Genomic DNA, 22,247 nt, shown 5'->3' with positions numbered 1-22,247 from the left:
CCTTATCTATCTGTGTCAGATGTATGATCTGCAAACATTTTCTCCCCTCTGTAGGTTGCCTTCTCTTGATAATGTCCTTTGATGCACAAAAGTTTTTAATTTTAGTGAAGTACAATCTATTTTTTTTTAACTTTGTTACTAGTGCTTTTGGTGTCACAGCTAAGAATCCAACACCAAACTGAGGCCTAGATTTCTTGAGTGCAGTCTTGCCCTGGCATCTCTGTCCTCACCTGTCACTGGTGCTGCTGCACCTTCCGTCTCCACGCGCTCTGCCCGCGTGGTGGCCTCCATAATGACGTCCAGGACCTGTCCATTCTTTCCCGGTTGGCTCTGCTTAACGTGGCCACCCCTGCACTTCTCCAATTCCTTAGCCAGCTCTAAAATTCAGGAGTGGGCCCACTCACTGTGCCGTCCACCCTCAGGTGAGCGGTCAGGGTCAGCCCTCATGGGCCCCAGAAGCAGGCTCCAGACTGGTTAAGTGGGGCTCTACAGCCACAGGCGTCTGGAGCAGGTTCCAGCAAAGGAGAGGGCATGTGGATGGGCATGGCCCCTTGGCCTTGAAGACTCCTTTTTCATGGAGACAAGCGTAACCCCAGACGGACACCGAGGGAAGTACTGGGTCTGGTGTCCACAGACACATGCACATTGCAAGGCAGTGCCACGCGGCTTTGATCCCCCGTGAGGAAGAGGGCTCCACGCACGAACACGCCAACCGTAAATGTGGGAGTGTCCACAGCTCCACCGGGGAGAGGGTCCTCGGAGGCTGTCTCGTCAACCTGCTCGAAAGGGGCTACGTAACTACTACTCTGCCTGTGAACTGAAGTGAACGAAATAAACCCGTCAAGGTGCATTAGCGGTTTAGCATGGAAATAAAATCAGAATTCAAAGAGCGACCATGTGAAATTGTGGAAAATCTAGAAGGAGTCATTACCCTTAGAATGCAGAAGGGGCTCTCGGCTAGCGACAGTGACACAGCCACTTTTATTGTAGTAAAGAGCCAGTAAATCCCAATGAGCTGAAGGAGTCGGAGTATCATCCCCACTAAATGTGTCGGACGGGATCACAGCACGCAGCAGGTGCGATCACAGGTTTGACCACGTTACCCGTCTCTCCTTGGGCATTGACACTGACCTTCAGAGAGGACTTCCGCCTCCACATAAGGTGTAGACGGTTGCAGGGACCGTTGCTCCAACCCTGCCACTGAGATTTCGCCAGATTTGGCACAACGGTGTCACATCAATGTCCTTTGTTTGTCTGTTTGTTCTGAACTTTGCCAAGAGCTAAGGATGTGACGATAAAGTAGATTCTGGAGAGGAACGTGGCTGTTGTGGGAGAGAAGAGACCCGCGGCTGCTTCTCACTTCCGCAGGGAGGCGGTGAGACCGCCGCGGTCAGGAGCAGGACGGCGCCGGCAGAACTTGGAGCTGACAGGTGAGGACGGTACGTGGCTGGTGTGGGCATTAGCGCGCGGGGAGCCCGCTCACCCAGGTGGGGCCTGCACCCCTCGGGCTCCCCCTCAGGGCCTGCGGAGCCGAGGCCGGAGAGCACCCTCCCGGACAAGGGCTGTGCCGAGCGCTTGCAAAGTTGGGGGCAGCACAAAGGGCGCAGAGGGACATCCTGATGGGAAGAGCTGGGGGCGGGACAAGAGTGCCGCCTGGCAGAGAGAGAGATCCCACGGCTCAGAAAGCTGGCGTCCAGCTGGAAAGCCCAGAGACCCGCACGGTCTCACCGGAGCTCAGACCCCAGGGCCTGGCGCCAGAGCCTGTCCCTTTGCTCTCATTAAAAAGCGAAGTACAGCCGACACCCACGTGGCATTAGGTGCAGGTGCATGACGGTGACCCACCACCCGTCTCGGTCCCGCCGTGCTCACAGGCGTGGCCACCACCTGTCACCACACCACGCCATCACAGCACCGCCGACCGTATCCTCTACGCGGCACCTTTCATCCCTTCCGCCAGTTCCTTCCATACCCAGGAGCCTCCACCTCCCACCCTCCCCCGTTTTGCCTGCCTCCCCTCCCCCCTCAATTTTTTATTATAATGCGATATAAATCCCATGAAACTTACCGTCTTAACCATTGTTAACTACATGGTTCAGTAGCATTTAATACATTCCTAGTGTCCCATCCTCCACGTCCAGAGCTCTTTTCCACCTGTAAAACGGACACTCTGTCCCCGTTGAACACTGACTCCAACCCCCTCTCCCAGCCCTTAGTACTCAGCATTCTGCTTTCTGTCCCTACGATCTGACTTCCCTAGTGGCCTCATACCAGTGGAGTCGTGCGTGATTTGTCTTTCTGCGACTGGCTCATTCCATTGAGCATCGCGTCCTCCAGGCTCATCCGTGTTGCAGCAGGTGTCAGAACGTTTCTCATTTGAGGCTGAATGACATGCCATTTGTCGTCACGCGTTCATCTGTCCACGCGCGCTTGGGTTGCGTCTGCTTCTTAGCTATCGTGAATAATGCTGCGGCGAACAGCGGGTGCAGACGTCTCCTCAAGACCCTGCTCGGAATTCTTTCAGGCAAATGCCTGGAAGTGGAACTGCTGGAACACGCGACAGACCATCTTTAATTCTTCGAGTAACCCCAACACCGTTTTCCACACGGCTGCACCATTGATATCCCCGCCGACCGTGTGCAGGGTTCCAGTCCCCACACCCGTCAACGATTGCTATTTTCGGGTAGCAGCCACTCCACCACGTGTGAGGTGGGACCTCATTGTGGTTTTGACTTGCGTTTCCCTGACGTTTGTCGCTGTTAAGCATCTTTTCGTGGCTTGTTGGCCATTTGCATAACTTCTGTGAGGAAGGTCTGTTCAAGTTCTTTACCCATTTTTGAGTCAAGTTCCTTGTTGTTGGGCTTTAGGGGTTCTCTACATGTTCCGCATCTTCACCCCTTATGAGAAATGTGATCTGCAAATATTTTCTCCCATTCTGCGGGGTGCCTTTTTACTCTGTTGAGAGTGTCTTTTGATGCACATAAAGTTTTTCATGAAACGTAATTTGTTTTGTTTTGTTTTGTTTTTGTCTGTGCCTTTGCTATTCTACCCAAGAAATCATTGTCAGGGCACCTGGGTGGCTCAGTCGGTGAAGCGTCCACCTTCGGCTCAGGGCATGATCTCGCGGTCCGTGAGTTCAAGCCCCGTGTCGGGCTCGGTGCTGACAGCTCAGAGCCTGGAGCCTGCTTCGGATTCTGTGTCTCGCTCGCTCTCTATCCCTCTCCTGCTCATGCTCTGTCTCTCTCAGAAATAAACATTAAAAAATTTTTTTTAAAAATAGAAATCATTGCCAAATGTTGGGAAGCTTTAGTCCTATGTTTTCCTCTAAGAGTTTTGTGGTATTAGGTCTTACATTTAGGTCTCTGATCCGTATTGAGTTAATTTTTTCATATGAGGTAAGGCTCCAATGTCATTCTTCTGCTTGTGGATGTGCAGTTTCCCCGGAACCTTAGAATGAGTTAGGAAATGTTCCCTCATTTTCAATGTTTTGAGAGTTTGAAAATAATTGGTATTAGTTCTTTCTTCATTTAATTTTTTAAAATATTTTATTGTGTTTCTTTATGACTTTATTTATTATTTAGAGCACATAAGCAGGGGAGAGGCAGAGAGAGACGGAGAGAGAATTCCAAGCAGGCTCCGTGCTGTCAGCTTGGAGCCTGACATGGCCTTGATCCCATGAACCATGAGATCGTGACCTGAGCTGAAATCAACAGTTGGAAGCTTAACTGACTGAGCCACCCGGGTGCTCCTTATGATTTTATTTTCAAATAATCTCGACACCCAATGTGGGACTAAAATTCACAACCCCAAGATCAAGAGTCCCGTGTTCTACTGAGTGAGCCACCCAGGCACCCCAGTGTTAGCTCTTTAGATGTTTGGTAGAATTCACCAGTGAAGCCATCAGTTCTAGAGCTTTTCTTTGTCAAGAGACTTTTTACTATTCATTCAATTTACTTACTAATTATGTCAATCAGACTTTCTGTCTCTTCATGATTTATTCTTGGTGGGTTTTGTGTTTCTAAGAATCTGTCCATTCCATTTAGGTTATCCAGTTTCTCGGTGTACAATCATTCATAGTACTGTCTTATGCTCCTTTTTATTTCTGTCACATTTGTTTGAATGTTTCCACTTTCATTTCTGATATTAGTAACTTGTCTTTTTTGACTAGTCCATCCAGCTGCAGTTTTGTCAATTATGTTGGTCTTTCCAAAGAGCCAAATTTTGTTTTGATTTTCTCTGTTGTTTTTCTATCCTCCATTTCATTTTTCTCTGCTCTCATCCTTACTATTTCCTTTCTTCTGCTAGCTCTGTGCTTAGTCTGTTCTTTCTCTAATTCCTTAAGTTGTGAAGTTAAGGTCATTGACTTGAGATCACTCATCTTTTTAATGTGCTTAGAATTATAAATTTTCCCTAAGCACCACTGTCAACGAATTCATTAGTTTGGGTAAGTTGTGTTTTCTTTTCCATTCATCTTTGATTATTTTCTAATTTTCTTCATGATTTATTCTTTGATTCATTGGTTGTTTAAAAATGTGCTGTTTGGACAACACATTGAGCCTCCGGTGTTTAAAGTCCAAAGTTGTTGACTATATTTTTAGCCTCTACAAACTTACAGCTTATAAGCATAAAATGAAGAATTCAGCCATAAGCATTCCTTTTATTCCAGAAATACCTGTGAGAACCAGAATAGCTTCAAGACTTAAACCAGTTGAGTTTTGAGACGAGAGAACATGGAAGAAATCATAAATCCCCTGCAAGTTGCTCAGATGGTGATGGGCATATCTGGTCCTCATCAGTAAATGGAAACATTTTAAGTCGGTACAGTAAAAGGAGATGTTAAATATCAAAACTAATCATAAATATGTGAAATGTTTTTAGCTTTCTTTGTACAATTTCTAAAATCTGAGTTTGTATTTAAGTTTTATATATATATATACATATATATATATATGTATATGTAAAGATATATAAAAAATAAAAGTGGATTGTTTAGTTTCCATAATTTTGTGAAGTTTCTAGTTTTCCTTCCATTACTGATTTCAATCTTCATTCTGTTATGGTCGGAAAGATACCTTGTATTATATCTATCTTCTAAAAAAATCCACTAAGACTTGGGGCACCTGGGTGGATCAGCCAGTTAAGCATTCGACTTTGGCTCAGGTCATGATCTCATGGTTTGTGGGTTTAAGCCCCTTGTCGAGCTCTGTGCTGACAGCTCTGAGCCTGGAGCCTGCTTTGGATTCTGTGTCTCCCTCTCTGCCCCTCCCAGGCTCGCACTCTCTTTTTCTCTCTCAAAAATAAATATTTCAAAATTAAAAAAAAAAAGAAATTGGGAGCCTTGAATAGCAGTTCAGAGTTTTCTGATACACCTCCATTACCCTGCTTTTTGCCAGCTATTATGACCAGTGCATTTTGGAGGCCATGCTTCACAACTGAGACTTAAAGATCCTTTTATGGAGAGTTCTCTAGTTGAGTAGAAATCCTTCTATAAAAGTTGCCTGTGATTTGAAGCTATACTACAAAGCTATAGTAGTTAAAATAGTGTAGTAGTGGCATAAAAATAGGCACATAGACCAACGGAACAGAATAGAGACCAGAAATAAACCTGACATATACAGTCAACTAATATTTGATAAGGAGCCAAGAACATGCAGGAAGGGAAGGGCGGTCTACTCAGAACATGGGAAAACTGGATGAGCACAGGCAGCAGCATGAAATAGGGTCTCCTCCTTACACCACTCACAAATAGTAACTCAAAATGCCTCAGATTTAAACATAAGACCTGATACTCTAAAATTCCTAAAAGGAAACAGGGAAGAAGTTGCTCAACATGGGTTTGGCAACGATTTTGTTTTATGACACCAAAAGCACAAACAACAAAAGGAAAAAAAATCAACAAGTGGGACAACACCAAACTGAAAAGCTTCTGCACAGCAAAAAACCATCAACGAAATGCAAAGACAATATGCAGAATGGAAGACAATTTTGTAAACCATACATTTGCAGTTAATATCCAAAATACGCAATGAAATCATAAACTCAACCACAAAAAGCCCCAAACCATCCAACTTAAAAATGGCCAGAAGAGGGCACCGGGGTGGCTAAGTCACTTGGGCGTCCGACTCTTGGTTTCGGCTCAGGTCACGATCTCACAGTTTTGTGGGCTCGAGCCCCACATCGAGCCCCGCGCTGACAGCACAGAGCCTGCTTGGGATTCCCTCTCTCCCTCCCTCTTTGCTCTTCCCCCACTCGCACTGACTCTATGTCTCTCGAAATAAATAAACTTAAAAAAAAAATGGACAGAGAAACTAAATGGACTATAACTGAATTTTCCAAAGAAGACTTCCAAACAACTGACAGGCACATCACCAGAGAAATGCAAATCAAAAGCATGATGAGATATTTCCTCATACCTGTCAGAATGGCCATCATCAAAAAGACAAGGGATAACAAGCGATGGTGAGGACGTGCACTGTTGTGGGACTGTAAACTGGTTCAGCCACCATTGAGAATAGTATGAGGTGGCTCCAAAAATTAAAAACAGAGCTATTACATGATTCAGCAATCCTACTTATGGGTATACATCCAAAGGAAATGAAAACAGGATACCCAAGAGAAACACACATGCCCTTGTGGAGGGACAGTTGAGTCACAATAGTCAGGATATGAAATAACCTAAGTGTCCGTCAATGGACGATGAGAAGATGTTGTGTGTGCGCGCACACACACACACACAGTGGACTACTATTTGGCCATGAGAGAAGAGGAAACTCTGCCATTGTCAACAATGGATGGACCTTGAGGACATTATGCTAAATGAAATAAGTCAAATACGTCATGATTCATGTCTTTTATGTGCGGAAACTAAAAAAGCTGAAATCACGAAAGCGGAGAGTAAAATGGTTACCAGGGGTTGCAGGGTGGGGGAATGGGAGAGAGATTGTTTAAAGGTACATACTTGGAGCTTGGAAGTAAGTAAGTCCCAGAGACCTACTGCACAGTGCAGTGATTATAGACAACAAAAATGTATCATGAGCATTAAACCTGCTAGGTGATTGGACCTGAATTGCTCCCAACACTAGAAGAAATGATAGTTATGTGACCCATAGAGGTGTTCCTAATTCTAAAATGGCAGTCGTATTACAATATAAGTGTGTCAAATCAATACATTGTACACCTTAAACTCACACACAATGTTGTTTGTCAAATATCTCTACAAAAAAACGTCGGGGGGTTCTGTTACTCTAGGAAAGACTTCATGTCTCTCTGAATGTTTAAAAGGCGTTTCCTGTTGGGAAAAAGCATAAAGATAATGAGGACTTATTTCACTGACAACTTAGAATGCAACGCATGAACCTTAAAACCAAAACCACCAGCTATTTTACTAGCAAAACTGGGTTTATTCGGGAATAGCAGAAATCTACAATCCAGGACAAGTGATCCAAGGAAAAACCATAGACAAGTGAGAATAAGGTACGGGAGACTCTTTTCTAGTTTTTTTTTTAATTTTTCTATGTCTATTTATTTTGAGAGAGAAAGAAAGTGTGAGCAGGGAAGGGGCAGAGAGAGAGAGGGAGACACAGAATCAGAAGCAGGCTCCAGGCTCTGAGCTGTAGCACAGAGTCCCATGCGGGGCTCGAACCCACTAGCCCCAAGATCACGATCTGAGCCAAAGTGGGACACTGAACCGACTGAGCTACCCAGATGCCCCCAGGAGGCTCTCTTATAGAGAAAAGGAGGGCTGTTGTAAACAGAAAGTCCACTGGAGGAAACTGGGACCTGGAAGTGTGATGGCTTTTCATTGGCTGATCCACGGCAGTCTCTCACTGGCTGGGTTATGACAGTCTCTCCCTGGCTGGGCCGTGGCTGGCTCTCATTGCCTGGGTTGTTGCTGGGGGAGGAAGAAACCTTCCTTCCTCCCACTGGGTTAGTAAAGCGGTAGCTGCAGTGGAATCCACCTGCAAGGTGCGTCCCTTCCTGTTGGGGCTGCAACTGACCGGAGTGGTAGGGCTGAGAGCTCCCCCTGCTGGCCACCCGATTCCACTCTAAACCACGTTTCCTTTCAACTTTAACAGTATTTTATTTTTTAAAAATTCTTTTTTTTTTTAACGTTTATTTATTTTTGAGACAGAGAGAGACAGAGCATGAACGGGGGAGGGTCAGAGAGAGGGAGACACAGAATCTGAAACAGGCTCCAGGCTCTGAGCTGTCAGCACAGCGCCCGACGCGGGGCTCGAACTCAGGGACCGCGAGATCATGACCTGAGACGAAGTCGGCTGCTTAACCGACTGAGCCACCCAGGCGCCCCTAACAGTATTTTATTTTTAAACTTCTGAAACTTGAGAACAAGACAACCTAGTTAAATAATACAGTTTTCCAAAGCTGCGCACGCTCATTTCAAGCTCAATTTTTTGCCCTGAAATACAGAAACAACTTCCTAAAACTCCTAGACGGGGGCACTACTACTCTGATGATCTGTGATTAGATCTGTGATCAATCACAGTTGGTAACATCCCTGTTTCTCCTTGGTAAGGGTTTTAAAAATTCTAGAATAGTGCATTCTTCTAGTCTTACCCCAATTTCACTCCAAATGTCTCCTAGAGGCATATGCCATGCACAGGAATCGATCTCCCTCCTTCTCACTTTCACAAGCTTCAGAAATCGGCATCAGACACACTCACCGTGCTACATCGATTCACAACGGTGGGAAGGCTTGATTAGTATTGAGCTGTCAGCCCCTTCCGATGATCCTGATGAACTCACCCACGCGGATGGCCTCAGGTACAAGGAACTTGGTGTGAGCCTGGACAGGAAGCTGCTTCTCCCCGCGGCTCCCACTCCCACAGTATCCGCCTCCCTTGTGTCAAACCTTAGGTGTTTTTTTCAACGCTAAGCTTAAGTTTCAAAAAAATCGTTTCAGGAATAAGTGTGCAACACGAGAAACGGTTTAATTGGGAAGCCTTCTAATTAATGAAAACTAATTTCATTTCTATTTAAAAAGGGGAATGAAAGGACTAGTTATTTTGAAAGGATAGAATGTGGAATGGTTGAAAGGGAACTGGAGTACCTTGCTAGGTGCCAGGGCCGTGTGACATTGGTGAGGACACAAAGGCACACAGGCCCTTGTTCTACTTTGGGCGCTTCTTTCCTGAAAATCAGTTAACAAAAATTTCCTTTCCTTTTCCGATAGGAAACGTCAGGACTCCAGCAGCTGCCACTCTGCGGAAATGCAGCCCAATGGAAAGTAGTCGCCTGACACGCACGGTGGCCTGCAGACCTCTCGGCTACTACCGTAAGGGGTCACGACGGCGAGGGTCACTGTCCCATGCAGAGGGTCACTGTTTCGGGGGCCGCCCCCGCGGGAGCCCAGTCGCGCCCACGGCTGCGCCACTCGACGAGCCTCAGCCTCCCGACCCCAGGGAGCGCCCCGGACCGCCCGCGCCCCGAGGCTGGGACCGGCGGGAGCGTCCCCGGCCGCGAGTTCAAGGAGGAACCCGCCCAGACAGGCTTCCCGCTGATTGGCCGAACGCGAGGAGGGCCAGAGGTGATTGGTCCGGCCGGACGCCTCTCCGCGCGCACGCCGCGGTCGCGCCTTCTTCCGCCGCCACAGTCTGGTGGGCGGACGCGATTGGAGCAGGCGCGTCGGCCCGCCCGGGCGCGCCCCGCCCCCGCCGGAGAGCGCGACGTCACTACCCGGCGTGCCGCGCGCGGCGCTTCCCCCACCCGCTAATGTTTTGGCCGATTCAAGATGGCGGTGCAGGAGTCAGCTGCTCAGCTTTCCATGACCCTGAAGGTGCAGGAGTACCCGACCCTCAAGGTGGGGTCTGCGGGCCGGGGTAGCGGCCGCGCTTGGCCGGGGCCCGCGGGCCGCAGGGGTTCCGAGGAGAGGGAGGTGGGGCAGGGTGGGGGCCGGGGCGCGGCCTGGGGCACCGGGCGGGGTCTGGGGGTCTGCGCGTCCGGGCTTCCGAGGTCTCGGGGTCTGCGGAGCTGGTCTTCCGGGCTCCCCGGGGCCTGGGGGTCTGCAGGGCCGGCCTCCCCGGGGTCTGGGGGTGGTCTGCGGGGCTGGGCTCCCCCGGGTGTGGGGGTCTGCAGGGCCGGCCTCCCCCGGGTCTGGGGACCCGCGAGACCGGCCTCCCGGGCTCCCTAGGGCCGGTGGGGTCTGGGGTCCTGCAGGCCCGGCGGGTGTGGCGTGTGGCCGCCCATGCCCCTGCCCGGCCTTAGAGGACTTCGTGGCAGGGCGTGGAGCGCGTCTGTCTGGCGCCCCGCTTCGCCCTCTGGAGTCCGATTGTGGCCCCTTCATCCTAAAGAAAAAAACAAACAAACAAACAAAAAAAAAACACAAAAAAAGCATGAACTGCCCCAGTGACATTTCCGGCGGTAGGCAGGCTGGTGACTTTGAGGGCCGGGGTGGAGGCCGGCGTTTCCAGGGTGTGGGGTCGCGGGCGCAAGAGTGCCCGATGTGGCTCGCGGTGGGTGTCCCGGAAGCTTAACGTCAGAGGGTGTTGGTATGTTGGCTTCCAGTCGCTAATTAGGAGCCTACAGGGAGAGACCTTACGACCTAATGGGAACCCATCTTGTGGGGCGTCACCAAACCTGAAAGACAGCCCTTGCCACTCGGTTGCCGGTTGTGTGACCTTGGATGGCCACTTAGCCAAGTCGCCTTCCTTGAGCCTGAAGCCCGCGGCTCTCATAGGAGGGGCTGCACTGGCTCCTTACCTAGTTCGCAGAGGAGTTGATGAGAACAAAGCATCAGGAAACAAGTTCCTTAGGAGACGAAGGCCGCGACATTCCCAGGAGAACGGTGGCTAGGCATTTGTGATTCCAAATTCCTTTCCTGAGAGGCCGGGTAGCTTTTTCCTCCTCGTGGCAGAGCCCAGAGCCCAGTGTCCCCATCCACCTCAGTGGTGACAGGTGGCGGCGATGGGTGCGGTGAGCGCTGAGCCCGGGGAGGGGGGCGGGGGGGGGGGGGGGCCGGGTTTGAATACTGCCCCGCCTTGCCCGTCACTTACTGAGAGACCACTCCGAGATCGTTTACTCCTGTCAGAGGTGTGATGGCAGCAGCGTCACCTTGGGTGAATTGAGGGACCCCGCAATGCTTGCAGTGGTGCCGGCACTCTTTGGAAGGTACATGGGATAGCTGTCGCTGTTCGTCGGAGGGTCCTGCACAGTCCTCACCAGAAAGCAGAAGTGAGGCTTTGTTGCTTTTCTTTAACCGGCTGTGGAGCGGTGGTGTTTCTCGGCGCCTTGTCTGACCCAGGAGGACAGGAGAGCGCTGTTGACACGAACCAGCTGCCTGTTCGCCAGGCCCTTTCGAGATTAGGTGCTGGGCGGTGGTATCTCCAACTCCTTGAAGGCCCTGTGGCTCACATCGTGCCACCTGAGGCCCCGACCAGGCATCATTTGGGTTGATGTTTATCTCCCTCCACCAAAAACAAAAAAAAAAAGGCTTTATTTGGGGAGCTGTTGATTGCTGGCCTGTTGTCTCACTCAGTCCACCACCAGGCCTGTCGTGGGGCTGACAGAATTGTGGCAGAGTTCGTCATTTGTGGTGCTGGCTGGTGAGTGTGGGCAACATCAGGCAGGAAGGGATTTCCCTTTCGAGTTCTTTCTGTTGTTTCACAGCCGTGAATGTGATTTGATTTCTAGAATTATTAAATAGTCTTTGATTAAAAATAGTCCTGCAGGTATTCATACAGGTAAAGAAATATTGTAGTGTCATTTCGAGTGAGCTCGCCAGATTGAAAAGAGTTTTACTTCTGCTTTAGATGGATTTTTTTCGGGTGCGCTTGTGGGGCTCGGTCAATTAAGCCTCTGAATCTCGAGTTAGGCTCGGGCGTGACCTCATGGTTTGTGAGTTTGAGCCCCCATGGGGCTCTGTGCTGGCAGCGCAGAACCTGCTTGGGATTCCCTCTCTCCCTGTCTCTGCCCCACCCATGTTTTTTCTTTCTCTCAAAATAAATAAACTTAAAAAAAAAGGATTTTTCAAATGTTTTTGAGAGCACGCACACGCACGCAAAAGAGAGCATGTGGGCAGGCGAGAGGGGGAGGGGCAGAGAGAGAGAGAGAGAGAGAGAGAGAGAGAGAATCCCAAGCAGGATTCTGCGCTGACAACACAGAGTCCCACACCGGGCTCGGTCTCACCAGCCAGGAGATCACGACCTGAGCTGAAATCCAGAGTCGGACACGTAACCGACTGAGCCACCCGGGCACCCAGCTTTAGAAAGCTTTGAAATTTTTTTTAACGTTTATTTATTATTGAGAAACCGAGAGAGACAGAGCATGAGCGGGGGAGGGACAGAGAGAGGAGGAGACACAGAATCCGAAGCGGGCTCCGGGCTCCACGCTGCAGCACAGAGCCTAACGCGGGACTCGAACCCACAAACCGCGAGATCGTGACCTGAGCTGAAGTTGGATGCTTAACCGACTGAGCCGCCCGGGCGCCCCTAGAAAGCTTTTAGATGAATTTTTGCGATCAGAGAAGCTATTTCCACCATATCCTCTCACAGATTTAGATCACCTATGACAAATTTTCTCTTGACACGTGTGTCCCTGTTGAGAGTTAACATTTTTTTCTAGAAGTTTTCGGGAGTGATTCCTAGTGCACGATGAGGAAGTTTCACCGGGAAGCTAGGGACCCTTGCCTTAGGAACGCACGCTAATACAGAATTCCACAGAATTGCACAGAACGCTGGAAGGCCTGACACTTCGGAGCTGTGCCGGTCACAGATGCAGGTGCCGCGGGCGGGAGGGACGCCGAATCCGCGCCAGGGCGGGGGGAGTGAGGGCTGAGGGGCTGGTGTTCCGAGAGGCCGGTGCTCGCTTCTCCGGTTCAAGGGTGCGTTGTGCAGCAGGGTGGGGGGAGCAGGGCCGAGCCCCCCCCCGTTGCCGTCCCGACGGCCGTTCCTCCTCACACGTGACGGGACAGGGGTCTTCGCGATTCAGAACATCGGCCAGTCGGGCCAGGTTCCTCACAGCCTCGGGGCCGGGAGGGGGCTCGTGGGCCCTGGTGGGCACCGCGCTCATCCGCTGGCGAAGCGGGGCGAGAGTGGCATGGCCGTGAGGCGCTGCTGCCCGCACGTGCCCACCCGGGCACCCGCTCCTTCGGGAGCCCTCCGGTGTGCGGCGGGCGACGTGGCCAGCACAGGCGCGTTCGGGCTGGGCGACGGCGTAGCGGGGGCCCGGCAGCGCCTCTAGCTTCTGCCCACCAGATGCCAGCGGCATGCCCGCAGGATGCCTCCAGGTACTGCCAGACGTCCCCGGGGCGGGGCAGAAGCGCCCCGGTGAGAGCCACCGGCCGGGAGTTTGCTCTGCGGAACCTGTTTTTATGTTCTGACCACAGCAGGGAGAGGGGGGTCGGTGGGACACGAGCCCTGTGTCCTGGGCCTGGTGGAGGCTTTTCCTGTCAGCGCCCTGAACCAGAGGCCCTGCTGTAATTGCATTCTCTCATAAGAGAGAAAGCAAAAGCGTTCTCTCATAAGAGTACCTTATGTTTATTTTCCAAATCATTCTGATCATCCTGTTAATATTTTGGCGCATTCTATTTTTTTTTTCCCCTCAGAGAGCTGAACTACGATAATTTTTTAGAGACCTTTACCGCTACCCAAGTTAGGCGGGGTTTTCATCACAGCCCAGGAGAAGGGGTCTAGAATCGGTCCTTGGGAGACCTGGCTCCGGACCCTGATTCCTCATCTGGAGTCTCGCCTGGGACCTCGTCCGGGCCCTCCCAGCCAGGGGGTCCCCCACCTGAGCCGGTTCAGTGCCCCCTCCCAGCTGGCCCCTCTCCCTAACTCGTGACAGGCTGGGGCCTGGGGCAGTGCTCCCAGCGGGGTCTGTGGGCCTACCTCCTGGGTCCCGGGTCCTCTATGGCAGTGTTTCAGCGTCCCGGGCTTGTGCCAGCGCGAGGCCCAGAGTTCCAGGTTTCGGTGAACTTTCCCAGACTCAGCTGGGGATTTAGGGACTGCGGGTTCTCAAGTTTGAGGACGGGTGGTCAGCACGAGCGTTTGGTCTTAAGGGACAGATATCCTGATTGTGCTGAGCCCTAGAGAGTGGCAGTCGGCTGGGTCTTTACTTCCTTTCCCTTGAGATCATTTGGTTGACTGAATGAGCCCTTCCCTCCCCCAGAAGGTGGTTGTATTACTTGAATCCGGCCTGGGGCCTGGTTCCCTTCCTCTGGTGGGACCTCCAGAGCCTTCCGGAGTCCCATCTGCTCTTCCCTGCAAGAGCCCCGTGTTGCCTTCGCCTTCCAGAACCCCCCAGAGCTAGAGCGTGGTCGAAATCCTCCCGGCCTTCCGCTCTGGTCTCTGCACCGCTGCTCAGATCCTTGACCACAGACAAGACACTTGGGGGCACAGGTCGACGTGCCCGCTCTGCTCATGATGCTTGGAAGCAGCCTCGTGCTGGGAGAGGAAGGGCTGTGGCAGCTGGAGGCATGGGAAGCCCGGCGCCAGGCAGGCAGCAGCCAGAGGTCCTGGGCGTGAGGTCCGAAGGCGGGGCTTGCTGGTACCGCCCCCCTCTCGGAGCCCCCGCGAGGCACCCCAGGGTAGAGGTGCCAGCTCCTTCGGCCCGCACTCCTTGCTGCTCCCGGAGAACTCTGTCCCCATCCTGGTGCCACCGGGCTTGGCGGGAGGGAGCTGTTAAACAAGTAGGTGCCAGCCTTTCGGATCCCGGAACCGCGCGTGGAGTCAGGCGAGCGTGGGGCCGTGGGGGGTGCGATGGCCCTCCGGGGGCGGCCAGGGCACGCGCACTTGGGGGAAAAGCTCCGCGGGCTGTGTTGGAGCCTAGGCGGACCCTGGCACCATTGGCGTCCAGTCCCACCGGAGCCGTAGGGCCCAGGATGTCCCCAGAGCCTCACGGAGGTTGTGACAGCGGGGCCCCGAGGGCCCAGACCTCCCCACGGACCGCGTGTGCGGCTCAGCAGGAGTGGGGAGCAAGCGGGGAAGACCCCCGAGCACTAGAGGAAGGAGGAGGCCGGCCGGTGTGTGCGGCGCGGCACCCCCCTTGGGGCTTTGGATGAGTGGGGCCGCTTGGTGCTGACCTAATCAGGGCAGGGCACGGTCTCCAGAGGTAGCTGCTGGTTTTCACGGCTGTGCGTTGTTTTAGTCTTTACACTTGGGGGCCACTCTTGAGAGCTTTCTGAGGAAACCGATGTATTCGCTGTTTGGATAACAACTAAGTAATAGTAACTAAGTGTTGTTAAGTAGTTTAATAACTGAAGTGTGGCCGAATGTGGCTAAGGGAGGAACACACCCAGCTGTGCAGATGGCCTCGCTGACTGTCCCCTCCTCGTTGTGCCCCCCGCTTCCCGCACGTTCCTCCCAGCTCCTCCCACACGACGGTTGCCGCCCTCCCCTCGTGGTCCGCTCGCCCTCCTGGCCCGTGGCTCCCGCACTCTCGTCTCTTCCCTCCTGCCTCTGTTTCCCCTTTAAGCTGGCTCGCTCCACCAGCGTGCACACGGCTCTGGTCGCCCCGTGCCCTCCAGCGGCTGCTTCCTCTCTCTGCCCCCTCCTCCCGCATGTCTGTTCGGTCTGAGTCAGAAGTGCCCCTAGGTCACAGTCCCCTCGCCTTCGGTATAAGTGCCAGTCGCCAGGCGGTTGCCTCCTCCTCTCGGCCCCCGGGGCGCCATTCTCTCCCTTCCTCTCACGGTTTGTCTTCTGCAGATGCCTTTGCTCTTCCCTTGGCATCCTCCGGCCCGGGGTGACCGTGGCAGCCGCCAGCCCTGGGGAGGTCTCTGTGCCGCGGCCTGCCACTCCCCCCCTCGCCTCCCCTGGACTCCCGCCTGCTGGGTCTCTTCGTACATCTGGGCAAGGCCTGGAGGACACGGCCCGCAAAACCATGCCCTGCCCTGCTCCTTGGCCCCCGGCCGGCCCATCCCATGTGGAGCCCGCGCTCTCCTGCCGCTCGTTCAGGGTCCCTTCAAAACCTGGGGGTGTTCCTGACGCCTGTGTTTCCCACGATCCTTGTGATCCCCTGCTGTTCTGCCCTGGCTGTGGGACCGCGGCCGCCGTGTCGCGGGCAGCACAGAGAGGGAGAGGAGGGGAGAAGGTGCCAGCTCCCTCCATGGGGCCTCCCAGAAGTGCTGTTCAGCATTTGTGCTTAAGCTCGGAGGCCAGGGCTTGGGCTTGGCTGTGTCTAGCTTCAAAGGGACCTTAAAAAAAACAGCCTGGCTGTGGGCTTGTTGCCGCCCTGGGCCTGAATGAAATTGGGGTTTGTGGCTCCTGCTGTGATCTGTCCCTTCCTCTGTTTTGCTTTCTTTATGGCTTTAATCACAGCCTGACGGAACTACCTCTGTCTGCTTGCTTTTGTCGGAGGCCCCGTTAGAAGCCATGCTGCCCGCCGGCGCTCTGGCCGGGCCTCCCGTGATCCTGATGGTGTCTCCCAGGGAGCACCCACTGACGGCCCCTCCTCCCTGCACAGGGTCCTGTTGGGCCCCCAGGACTGCACCCTGGCCAGGTTCCTCCCCAGCTCACAGCTGCCCCCTCCTCCCGGCTGTGACCATGCGCCGTCTTGGTGATCGTGTGTGATCTCGTGCGCTCCGAGGACGCTCCGTGCGTACCAGTCACTGCCAAAAGGTCATCTCCCCCACCCCGGAGCCCAGGGTCCAGGGTCACCTGGATCTCTGTGACGTAGCTCAGCAGGAGTAGATCTGAACTTCTTAACTTGTCTGCCTCCTCCCCGTCTTCCCGGTCTCAGGCTAGGGCCGTGACCCCTCTGTCCTCACAGCTTAACATCTGTATGTCGTTCTGTGGCTCCCCAGCGTCTCAGAATCTCCCGCAGCTCACTGCCTTCCTCCTGCCACCGTGGCCGCAGCCCCCATTGTGTCTGTGGGTTGAGGTGGCCTCCTAACCGGTCCCTGCTCTGCCCGAGCCCGGCACAGCTACCACAAGGCCGCCCCAGACAGCACCTTCCCTGTTCTCCGTGGGTCCAGCGTGGGTTTGGGCCCCGACCCCTGCCTCTGCCCCCACCTCCTCTTCCTCACCCTCCTCTGCTCCCCTGGGCATTTGCCACGGTGGCCTCCCTGCTGCTAGAAGATGTGCTGGTGGCTCCTCAGAGCCTCTGTACCCGTTTGCTTTGCCCGGAACCCTCTCCCTCCAGGGGGTCATCTGTCTTACTCCCTCACGGTCTCGGATCTTTGCTTCGGGATCTCCCTCAAGGTGGGATCACCTTATTTCAACTGGGAGCCTCATCATCTCCCTCTCTGTTTTTCTTCTTCGCCATTACTGGCATCTGAGACATTCTGTATTTTGCTTCTGTCTGTTTCTGACCCTGGGATTGTAAACTTTGTGGAGGGCAGAGAAGAAATAATTCATTTAACAAGTGAACCATTAGGGGCACCTGGGTGGCTCAGTCACTTAAGCATCCAGCTTTGGCTCGGGTCATGGTTTCGTGGTTCATGAGTTTGAGCCCCGTGTCAGGTGGAGCTTGAATCCCTCTTCAGGATTCACTGTCTCTTCCTCTCTCTGCCCCTTGTGGGACGGTCTCTCTCTCCCTCTGCCTCCCTCTCTCTCTCTCCCTCTGCCTCCCTCTCTCTCTCTCCCTCCCTCTGCCTCCCTCCCTCCCTCTCTCTCTCCTTCCCTCCCTCCCCCACCCTCTCTCTGCCCCCATGGGATGCTCTCTCTCTTTCCCCCTCTCTCTGCCCCTCGCTCACTTGCGCTGTCTCAAAAATAAAAACAAACAGGGGCGTCTGGGTGGCTCAGTCGGTTAAGCATCTGACTTCGGCTCAGGTCATGGTATCACGTTTCGTGGGTTCGAGTCCCACGTTGGGCTCTGTGCTCATAGCTCAGAGCCTGGAGCCTGTTTCGGATGCTGTGTGTGACTGTCTGCTCTTCCCCCACTCGTGCTCCTTGTCAAAAATAAATAAACATTATGAACATTTTTTAAAAAGATAAGACATTAAAAAAATGTTTCTAAATAAAAACAAACAAAAAAGGAAATGAACTATTAAACATTTTGGCATTTCTGTCCAAAGAAGTAAAAACTGAAACACGAGTAAATGTAACTCCAAATGGATGAGACGTGTTTATGTACTCAGAAAACACAAGCAAACTAACTGGAAAATTACTACTCCAGTTAATGAGAATGTTTCACACAGTAACGGGCACACGAAACATACCCCCAAAGCAGTCACTTTTCTGTGTCAGCAATAACCCGTGAAAGCGCCTCGTGGAGAAGCGCCTCGTGGGGAATGTTGTTCACGATAACAAAACGGCAACAGAGATACAGCCTCACGGTGAGCTTTGCCGGTGATGGACACCGAGGAGACACCACGTGGTTTCTCAGGAAAGGCCTAGAGGACGACCTTGGCACCGGCAGGGAACGTCGTGTCTGTCGGAAGGACGCTGACGGCTGAAGATGCCGCCGATCGCGTACTTCTTACTTGTGATCGGAGGCGCCCGTCGGGCCGGGCCTGCCCGACGCCGAGGCACGTGTGGGCCTCGTGCAGAGCTGCTTCCGGGTCCCCGTCGCAGCTAACCAGCCGGGAGGCCCGCGCTGCTGGAGCCACCGACGCGAGCGGATGGCGGGGCCTGCCGGCGGGGGGCGTCGCCTTGGGTGGGCGAGCCCGTCCTGAGGGCCGCGGGCGCTCGACCACGTGGAGCGCGGCCCCGGTGCTCCCACCGCGGTGGTGCTGCTGGGCTGCGCCGTGCGCGCCGGCTGACTCGTCTGACTCGATCTGGAGCTCGCGCCGCTTTCCTCGTACCTCCCTTTCTAAAACGGGCCGGCGCGGGAAGAGATCTCTGCGAGTGCCCAGCGGGCGGCAGGTGAGACGGTCGCGCACCCGGAGAAGAGGTCATGGGGGCGCTGGCTGTGCTCTTCCCCCTTCCCCGCGATGGCCCCCGGAAGCTGACGGCAAACGTCTGTTTTCAAGAAACCCACCGGAAACCGGACGAGCCTCCCCCGGGGTGTGTGCTGCGCTCGGGAGGTCAGCCCAGGGAAGCAGGGAGCTGCTGTGATTGGGGAGACGTCTCATGCCACACGCAGGAACGTGAGACAGAGATCTCTGGGATGTAGAGAGATGTCTCCCGCCATCCAGGGCTCAGTCGAACACTTTAGAAGGTGTCACTAGCTTTGGAATAAATACGTCGAGACCCCTCGTGAGGTTTCTTCATTGTGAAAGATAAGTCCTGTGCCGTTGGGGAAATACTTCCTTCCTGTGCTGGTAAAAATGGCTGCAGACGTTATGATGACAAACTAAAGTGCGTTTCTTTGTCAGCAAATACTGTCAGTAATCCCAGAGCAAACACTGGAGAAGGTTTGAACAAACACACACTCAGGCAGATGACATGGTGTAGGAGGATCGCTATAGAGCTGGAGGGAAGTACAGATGTTTTCTACAAAACTTAACTTACGGTGTTTGCCAGATTCTGTTTCAATCATGAAAACAGGAAGGATACTTTTTATGAGTCACTGAAGGGGAAAAATGTACTGGAGGAAGTATAATTTAACATCAGCTAACTAAACAGAAATCCTGTGATCTTAGAAGTTGTCATGCAACATATTAGCAAGGAAAGACTGAGTACATTTGATTAATACAAATTTAAATCCTGGGGATACCCAGATAAAAATAGAACCAGAATTTAAAAGCAAATAACAATTTTATTTGGGTGCTGGGTGGCTCGGTTGGTTGAGCATCCGACTTCGGCTCAGGTCTTGACCTCGCGGTTCGTGGGTTTGAGCCCTGCATTGGGGTCTGTGCTGACAGCTCAGAGCCCGGAGCCTGCTTCCGATTCTGTGTCTCCCTCTCCGCCCCTCCGCCCCCCTCAAAAAATGAATAAACACTAAATAAAAAAGCTTAAGAAAATAAAAGCAAATAACAATTTTTTAAAAATTTACCAAATATGAACCATAAAGAACTGATTCACATTGATGAGAAAGGTCCAAAACCTCTTTTTCTTGTTGAATGTTGGGTAAGGAGCACAAAGGGAAAATGGATCGGGTTGAACCATGTAAAATTGCTATTTTGTAGGTTAAAAAACGATGGCTGAACAGGCTATGACCTGAAAAGAGGTTAAAAAAAAAACAAAAAACTTACCATAAAGAAAAAAGCCCAGGATCATATGGCTTCACTAGTGAATTCTAGTAAATGTTTAAAAAAGAATTAACACTGATCCTTAAACTCTTTCTAAAAAAATAAAAACGAACCTTTCCCAACTCATTCTGTGAGATCAGTATTACCCTGATAGCAAAATCAGACATAGATATCCAAGAAAACTATAAACCAGTATTTCTTATGAATGAATATAGGTGTTAAAATCCACAACCACATGCTAGCAAACTATATTTGACAACATACAAAAAGGTTTATGTACCATGACTAAATGGGATTTACCCCAGGAATGCAAGGTTGGTTCAACATGCAAAAATCAACGTAACATACCACGTTAACAGATAAAGGGCACAAGCCATGTGATCATCTCCATAGACACAGGGGAAAAAGCACATGACAGAATCCAACACTTTTTCATGATAAAAACCCTCCATTTATAGGAAAAGGAGAGAACTTCCTCAACTTAATGAAGAGCATCTATGCAAAAACCACAGCTAATGTCATGCTTAGTGGTAAAAGACTGAAAACTTTCCCCCTAAGACAGAGGTAAGGATGTCCATTCTGGCCACTTCCCATTCAAATTTGTCCTGGAGGTTGTAAGCAGAGCAGTTGGGCAAGAAAAAGAAATATCAGGCACTCACATTGGAAAGGAAGAAACAAAACTTTATTTGCAGACGAAATGATCTCGTATATGAAAAGTCATGAGGAATACACATACATACCCACACAACTCATTAGAACTGATAAACTAGAGCTAGAGCCGGGTTGCAGGACACAAGATAAGTATACAAAGACAAGTTATACTTCTACACCCTGGAAACGAGCAATCAAAAAGGGATGGAAAAAATTTTTATAAGAGCATGAAAGACAATAAAGTACTTAGGAATAAGACTTCACCGTTAAGACAGCAGTAGATTCATCTACAGATTCGACCCAGTCCGTATCAAATATCAAAATACTAGCTGGCTCTTTTGCAGAAATTGAGAAGCCAATCCAAAAATTCATATGGAAATGCAAGGAATCCAGAATAGCCAGGACAGTTAATTATCTGAGTCCAGTCAAGCTGCTATAACAAGAGATCATAGACTGGAGTGGCTTAAACAACAGACATTTATTTCTTACAGTTCTGGAGGCTGGGAGGTCTCAGATCAAGGTGCCAGTACATTCACGTTCCCGGTGACCCTCTTTGGTTTGCAGATGGTTGTCTTGTCACTGTGTGCTCACATGAGAGAAGATGCATGCTGGTCTTTTCCTTTCACGAGGACATTGATCCCATTATAGAGGCCTCACACTTGTGACCTCGTCTAAAGCTAATTATGTCTAAAGGCCCCAACGCCAAATACCATCACATTGGGGATTAGGGCTTCAACATAGGAAATGGGTGGAGACCCAAACATTCAGCCAATAATGATCTTGAAAAAGAACAAAGTTGTAGGACTCACATTTCCGGGTTTTGAAACTTAGTACAAATTACACTTTTGAAAAAAAATTTTTTTTATGTTTATTTCTGAGAGAGAGGGAGCAAGTGTGAGTGGGGGAGGGACAGAGAGAGCGGGAGACACAGGATCCAAAGCAGGCTGCAGGCTCTAAGCTGAACTCACAAACCATGAGACCGTGACCTGAGCTGAAGTTGGACGCTTGACTGACTGAACCACCCAGGTGCCCCCAGATTACACTTCTTGCTTATTGGCTAAATGGCTAAAAATAGATTAGTGGGCTACAACTGAAAGTCCAGACATAAGTCCGTACGTAATTCTCAATAAGGGTGCCAAGAGGGTTCCGTAGGGAAGGGAGAGGGTTTTCAACAAATGGTTCTAAGACAACTGGAGATCCACTTGCAAAAGAATGAAGTTGAATTCTTCCTTCACACCATATGCAAGCACTAACTCCAAATGGATCAGAAAGCTAAATGTGAGAGTAAGAACATCTAAAGCACAAGAAACCAAAACAGAATTCTTGGTTGTTGAAGGTTGGACTTCAAAAGTGAAAAGCTTGGGGCGTCTGGGTGACTCAGTCGGTTTAGAATCCAACTTCGGCTCAGGTCATAATCTCACAGTCCAGAAGTTTGAGCCCCATGTTGGGCTCTGTGCTGACAGCTCAGAGCCCGGAGCCTGCTTCCGATTCTGTGTCTCCCTCTATCTCTGCCCCTGCCCTACTTGTGCTCTATCTGTCTCTCTCTCTTTCTCTCAAAAATAAACATTAAAAAGAT

The 22,247-nt window shown here is 51.5% G+C and overlaps 1 protein-coding gene and 1 long non-coding RNA gene across 3 annotated transcripts in view; one reads left to right on the top strand and one right to left on the bottom strand.

Annotated features, from left to right (window-relative positions):
* Positions 1–958: 958 nt before the first annotated feature.
* LOC109259312 (uncharacterized) lies at positions 959–9,599 on the bottom strand. 2 transcript variants are annotated; one of them, XR_002076627.1, is made up of 4 exons: positions 9,065–9,599; positions 8,679–8,891; positions 2,066–2,151; positions 959–1,423 (listed from the first exon to the last, which is right to left on the bottom strand). It is a non-coding gene; the product is annotated as an uncharacterized LOC109259312 (long non-coding RNA). The 2 variants fall into 2 exon arrangements; XR_002076628.1 differs by having other exon boundaries at positions 959–1,322.
* An 85-nt stretch (positions 9,600–9,684) lies between these two features.
* The window catches only part of MAEA (macrophage erythroblast attacher, E3 ubiquitin ligase), a 37,412-nt gene continuing 24,849 nt past the window's right edge, over positions 9,685–22,247 (top strand). The window contains 1 exon segment of the mRNA XM_019436838.2: positions 9,685–9,814. Within this exon segment, the coding sequence (XP_019292383.1) occupies positions 9,746–9,814 (69 nt within the window). The 5' untranslated portion in view covers positions 9,685–9,745.

This window comes from Panthera pardus, unplaced genomic scaffold, assembly GCF_024362965.1.
Source record: "Panthera pardus isolate Hobbes unplaced genomic scaffold, ASM2436296v1 HiC_scaffold_13, whole genome shotgun sequence".
In the NCBI taxonomy this organism is placed as follows: Eukaryota; Metazoa; Chordata; class Mammalia; order Carnivora; family Felidae; genus Panthera; species Panthera pardus.
The sequence above is the reverse complement of the archived record's forward strand: the minus strand, read 5'-3'. Positions and strand labels throughout refer to the sequence as shown.